We start from the raw sequence: 6000 nt of genomic DNA on the forward strand, positions 1-6000 counted from the left end.
CGAGGTACAAAGTCCGGGACTTAGTGCGTGACACAGCAAGAGCTCTGCAAACAGGCCGACCACGCGGAAAGTTGCACACTTCAGAGCAAATGAACACAGGTGCGGCACAAACACAACTGGTCACTGCCCTCAAATGAGACAATCCTCAGCCATCCAAGCCAGTGGGAACTCCTGCCTGACCATGCCCTTTTCTGAGAGGAGTATCGGATATGCAAACTCTGAAATAAAGAGAACTTGACGTGGGGGAGAGAAGCCCAGGAAAGGATTGGCATCCCTAGGGGAATAAGAATGGAGGGGCTGTGGGTCACTGATGTTCTCTTCAGGCATTATACTCATCACCCTTTTGTGTGGTGAGCCATTGTCAGGTTGAGGGGAACACTGGGCTAACTTCCCACTCTCAAAGGTTCTGGGACAAACGAACACACAGGTTATGTTTTCCTCTGCTGAGAAACTGGAACACAAGTATGAAAGAGTGGGGTCATGAGGGTGACCAGAATGAAAGATGTCTGGTCCTTCACAAACTAGGTCATCTGTATTTCAGAACAATTAACCTCTTATGGTGCAATGAGACCAATTTAAGTCTTCTTAAACAACATGTCCAATAATCACCCAGCACAACAGAAAGAGATACGAGGAAAGGCTGTTGGGGATCTCTTTGACCAGAGGCCAACGAAAGGGGACACACAAGGGACGTGGGTCCTTACCCAGCCGCCGTTCTCCTGGATCCAAGGCTCTAGGTGGTCATTCAGGTAAGTGGCCATCCAAGTTGCAATCCGACTCACCAATACCTGCATCTCCTTGTCTACGCATTCCACGCACAGCGCCCCACCGAAGGAGAAAAAGGCCACAATGCGACCCCAGTTCACCCCATCCCGGAAGAGTTCATTCACTACCTGCTCAAAGCTCTGATATGCTGTCCCTGGGGTGATGTGGAGCTGGGATGTCAGGTCGTTGAATGCCCGCCGGTACCTCAGTTCAAACTCATCCCCTGCCTCCCTCAGTGCTTGCTTCACCGCAGCCATGGGGATCACCTCCCGGGCATCCAAACTGCTGCTGTGGCCAGTGGCTCCATTCACCGCAGGGCTGTCCACCAGGTGCCAGGATGGGTTGCCATTGATGGCACTGGGGGTCTCCATCTCTGATTCAGTCCCTTCTGGGGCCTCAGTTCTGTTCTCTTCCACATCACTAAACTGACTCCAGCTGTATCCTTTCTGGGAAAGCTTGTAGGTGAGAAAGTCAACTACCAGCTCCCGGTTGCTCTGAGACATTTTTATAATAGAGATGGGCTCGACCAGTCCATTGTCCAAAACACCTGCTCACTCACTGAGTCTGGTCTCTGCTTAGTGGTTGTCTTCTGAGATCCAAAACCTAGATAATGTTCTAAAGAGGAAAAAAAAAAAAAAAGAGCTTCAGGAAAGAAGAAAATTAATATGCATACCATTTAATCTACAACATCCCAATGTACCTCCAGGTACAAGAACTGGTTTCTTTCAAGGTCTGGGTCTAGCTTCCCAGAGTTCAATGAAGTCGAATTAAAATAATCAGCGGGCTCTGAATCATCATACCGGCCTTTTTTACCCCAGCCACCCCCTTTTCTCCGAAATGCCTTCCTCGGAAAGTCACCCCCATGGGCAGAAGTCTGCCCCCCACCCCCACCCCCGCACCACCTACATTCAAATCCGTCTCAGCGACGGCAGACAGGTGCAGTCCCCGAAGATCTTTTGTATCATAGGTCGGAAGAAGAGGTGGCAGCCGGGATGCCGGTAACTCAGCCAGCCTCGCGGCGGCTGGCAAAAAAACCAGCTCCGGCTGGAAGGATCATGCGACCCGGCAGGCTGGGAGCCCAGAAGGCGACACAGGAATTACGAAGCTAACGAACCCGTCGCCTCGCTAGCTTCTTCCTCCATCGCCCAGAACGAGGGCGGCCTCCTGCCACTGGGAGCCCAGCCCCCTCGCTGTAGCACGCTCCTTGGCTCTCCCTCCGCCTCCTACTGGGAGCCAGGAGAATTCTCCCAGAGGTGGCTGGTGTGGGGCTTAGGGTTTTTTTTTTTTTTTCTATTTAAGTACCGGCCCAGGTTGAGGCTTCCGAAACCCTGAAGGGACTTCTCAATGGGGCTCAAGGTTTCGATGAGGGACACAGGGAGGGGGAAACTGCCTCGGATCTGCGGTCTGACTTCGGAAAGGCCATCCTCGGGTCTTTCCGGGAGGCTGAAGGCCGGGGACCCCCCAGAAACGCCGCTGGTATTCTTTGAATTCCCCAAAGGCCCTGGACGCGGCGGTGGCGGTGGGGGATTGCCGGGTCCTCCATTCCCCGTACGGACACAATGGCCGCCGGCGCCCTGCACAAAGACGGGGTGAGAATGAGGCGCCGGGCCTCTTCTCCGGTCAGGGAGAAGGGTCGAGGCCTGCTCGAGGCCCCCCACAGCCAAGATCACGTTTTCCTGGGGCCAGGCCCGAGGCAGCTTCCTCGTGCCCCCGGGAAGGCTTGGGGGCCGGGGGCTGCCGCTCTCCGAGGCCCGGGGTGGGTGGGCTGCGGCCTCGCGGCTTCTCCCGCGCTCAGGGCCGGGTACCCGCCGGGCCACCGCCCCGTTGCTAGGCAACCGCTCTCCCTCAGGGGCGCCCCCTAGACCTTTCTGGGAGGAGGGGTCTCGCCCCCGGCGGCCCGCCCAGCGTAGCCAATCAGAGAGTCCAGTCTGCACGGAAGCGGGACGGCGAGGGCTCCCATTGGGCGCAGCGCCTGCCACGCACAGAGGAGGCGGCACTCTCACCTGCAAGCCCTGCGAGCAGTGGGGGGCCACATCCCCCCTTCCTCGGCCAGGTCGCTTCCAGACGCGAGGGCTCTTCGCGGCTGTGTTCCGCGCCGCGGATCCAGGCCGGCCCACCTGGCGGGCTGCTTGCGCTGTCTCTTCTGAACGAGCCGGCCTCAGTTTCCCCTGAAGAGACCGGGGGAACTTGCAAGCTCAGTCACTTCCGGTGCTGCGGCAGCGCGCGCGAGCCCGAGACGCAAAAGGAGTGCGCGCCTTGAGGACTGGCGGCAAGGCCTGGGAGAGAGCGCCCCCTTGCGGTAGAGCTCGGGAATCCGGAGGCGCGCACGGGGGCGGGGGCGCGCCCGCGCACCCCCCCCTTCACATTTCCATTCATTCATTTAGTCAGTTTCATCCATCCGTCCGCTTATATATCGAAAAAGCATCGCGTTGTGCCTAAGAACCTTATATTTGGGATTCTAACTCTGCCAGTTGGTCGTTACTCAATTGCTCCGTGCCTCACTTTCCTTAAATAAAACGGGTAAATACCAAGCTCCCTCATTGCGTTATTGTAAAGATTAAAGGAGTTATGTGTCAAGTCCGTACAACAGTGTATGGTCTGTAGTATATGCTGCATAAATTCATTCATCAAATGCTTATTGTTTGAGTTGCTGAAGATAGAGTTGGGAACAAGACAAGACATGGTCCCTGCTTTCATGGAAACTTAAACCCTTAAGATGGAGAGTACATAACTAAGAAAATATACAAATGAGGTAATTTCAAATAGCGACTAGTGCTATGAAGAAAGTAAATTCAGGGTATTATCATAAGGGTGAAGGGAGAGGTGCTACTTTAGACTGGGTGGCCAGGGATGTCCTCTTTGAAGAGATGATATAGAACCCAAGACTTGAAGTATAAGAAAATTCAAACCCATCAGAAGAGCCTAGAGAATATCAACTTAGAGGGAACAGCTTGTGCAAAACGTCCTGAGACAGGAAGGTCTTGGCATGTTCCAGAAGCTGAAGGAGAAGCAATGTGACTGGGAAGGTAGTGAGGAAGGGCAAATGTGGTGTGAAAGGAGGTTGGAAAGCTGACCGTGGAAGTAATTTGGACTTGATTCTAAACATTGAAACGTGTTTTATTTTGTGTTAATTTGATTGATTTAAAACATAGGATACAGGAACACTGAATGTTAATTCTACAGTTAACATTAAAAGGAGTCCTATTCCCACCCTACTTTCTAATTCCCAGTTCCCCTCACAGAGGTCATCACTCTTTAACTCCTTTCCTCTGTGGTCTTTCAGAGATGGTCACTATATTCACAAGGAAATTTATATGTATAAATGTTTTACACAAACAATAGCTTGCTATAAAAGCTTCTACATCTTTTTTTGCTGAGCTCTACATTTTGGATCTGCCTCAATTTTTAAAATTAACACACAACTTTATAAAGACATGCCTTAATTTACTTGCCCAATCCCCTATTTTGGAACACTTAGGTAGTTTCCAATCCTCTGCTATTACAAATAATACTATAACTTGGCCATTTGTTATTTTACATATGTGGGAGTTTATCTGCTAAGTTAATTCCTGGAAGTGGAATTACCAGTAAATGAATATATGGAATTGTTTTTTATTTGTTTTAATGGATATTGGCAAAGTGCTCTCCATAGCAGTTGTACCAGTTTGGTTGTCCTCCCATCAGTAAAGTATGATAGTGTCTATTTCCTCACATCCTGAACTACACAATGTGTTATCAAACATTTTTATCCTTGTCAATCAGAGATAAAAACTGAGAGGCACTTTTATTTGTCATTTCTTTTTAGTAAGAGTGAAGTTGAGCAATTCTTCATATTTATGAGTCTTTTTTTTGGGGGGGTCTTGTTATGGTGAATTCTCTGTTCATTTCATTTGCCCTTTTTTCAATTGGTGTTTTCAGCTTTTTTTCTCATGGATTTATAGGAATTTTTATCCTTTTTTCTACATATAAGTTGTAAATATTTTTCCAGTTTATTATTTATTACCATGGAAAATTTTTTATTTTGCATGTATTTTAATTTATCAGTCTTTTCCTTTGTGGCTTCCAGGTTCTATGTTTTTCTTAGGAAGACCTTCTCCAGTCTGATATTATAAAAATAATTCTCTTTTCTTCTAGTTTTTATATGGTTTCATATTTTTAGATTTTAACGCTTGTTCCATCATAAATTCAATTTGGTGTAAGGTGTGAGGCAGGAATCCAAATTTTTTTTCCAAATAACTACTACCCAGTTATCCCAATATTGCCATCTTTTCCCAACTCGTTTGAAATGTCTCCATTAGGATAATCTACAGTCCCAAGTGTATTTGGGTCAATTTCTGAACTTCCTATTATGTTCCATGGAAGGGTTTTAATAAGGGTAGGACATGATCTGCTTTCATTTTTAAAAACCTGTGGTGTGATGAATATTTCAATGTGAAAATTAACATTATTGAAGTTCATGATATGCTTGGGAGCCCAGCAGAGGGCAGATCAGCTCTGCCCAGAGACATGGGATTAATTGAACTGGCTCTTAAAAGGAGAATAAAATCTTTAAAAAAAAAAAAGGAGAATAGGATTCTGCCTAGGAGAGAAAGGAGTTAAGGGACATTTTAGGCGGAAGGTACTGCTTGAGAAAAGGCATGGAGGTCTAACGTGACCCCATGGTGTGTTCTAGAAATAAACTGGGATGGCTAAGAGGGGTGTGGTGGTAGAGGAGACTGAATGTAAATGTATAGGACATTAAATGTGCAGGACACTAAATAGGCACCAGAGGATCCAGTCTTTTTAAACAGAAAGGATATGAAGAGATTTATATTTTAGAAAAATGGAAAAAGTCTTTTGGGAAAGGAATTTTGCAATGTTTATGAAGAGCCTTGAAAACAGCTCTTGAATGATCGTTGAGAAATGATGTTTGATTGGAATCTAATTTAAAGTAGTGAAAAGCGGCTAGAGATTTATCTTTAACAGAGATGTTTATGCAAGATTATAACACAGGAAAGAAAAGTTAAAACTGAAAAATTCAATAAATAGGATGATGTTTTATAGGAGTTAATTCACACATTACAATTGTAATTGAGGAATGTGTAATAATGTGGGAAAATGCTCAAAGCATAACACTGTAAAAAATAGATTATAGGGGCCGGCCGAGTGGCTCAGTTGGTTAAGAGCTCGCTCAAGAGTTTGAGCTCTGAGCAACAGCGGTTCGAGTCCCGGCCCGAGCTGAGCAGCCACTGAGCT

The 6000-nt window shown here is 47.4% G+C and overlaps 1 protein-coding gene and 1 pseudogene across 5 annotated transcripts in view; both read right to left on the minus strand.

Moving 5' to 3' along the window:
• BCL2L1 (BCL2 like 1) overlaps positions 1 to 3014 on the minus strand; it is a 45520-nt gene extending 42506 nt beyond the window's left edge. The window contains exons 1-2 of one of the 4 annotated variants that reach the window (XM_019645765.1): positions 2769 to 3014; positions 705 to 1380 (exon numbers count right to left, since the gene is read on the minus strand). In XM_019645765.1, coding sequence (XP_019501310.1) covers positions 705 to 1268 — 564 coding nt within the window. In that variant the 5' untranslated portion in view covers positions 1269 to 1380; positions 2769 to 3014. Of the gene's footprint in view, positions 1 to 704; positions 1381 to 1465; positions 1578 to 1671; positions 2122 to 2768 lie in introns of those variants that run through there. The other 3 variants (XM_019645764.1, XM_019645767.1, XM_019645766.1) reach the window with 3 other exon arrangements.
• LOC109384381 (eukaryotic translation initiation factor 3 subunit F pseudogene) overlaps positions 1725 to 6000 on the minus strand; it is a 16156-nt pseudogene continuing 11880 nt past the window's right edge. The window contains exon 2 of the transcript XR_002124388.1: positions 1725 to 2933. The product of XR_002124388.1 is annotated as a eukaryotic translation initiation factor 3 subunit F pseudogene (transcript). The remainder of the gene's footprint in view (positions 2934 to 6000) is intronic.

Source organism: Hipposideros armiger, unplaced genomic scaffold (genome assembly GCF_001890085.2).
Source record: "Hipposideros armiger isolate ML-2016 unplaced genomic scaffold, ASM189008v1 scaffold_94, whole genome shotgun sequence".
Classification (NCBI taxonomy): domain Eukaryota; kingdom Metazoa; phylum Chordata; class Mammalia; order Chiroptera; family Hipposideridae; genus Hipposideros; species Hipposideros armiger.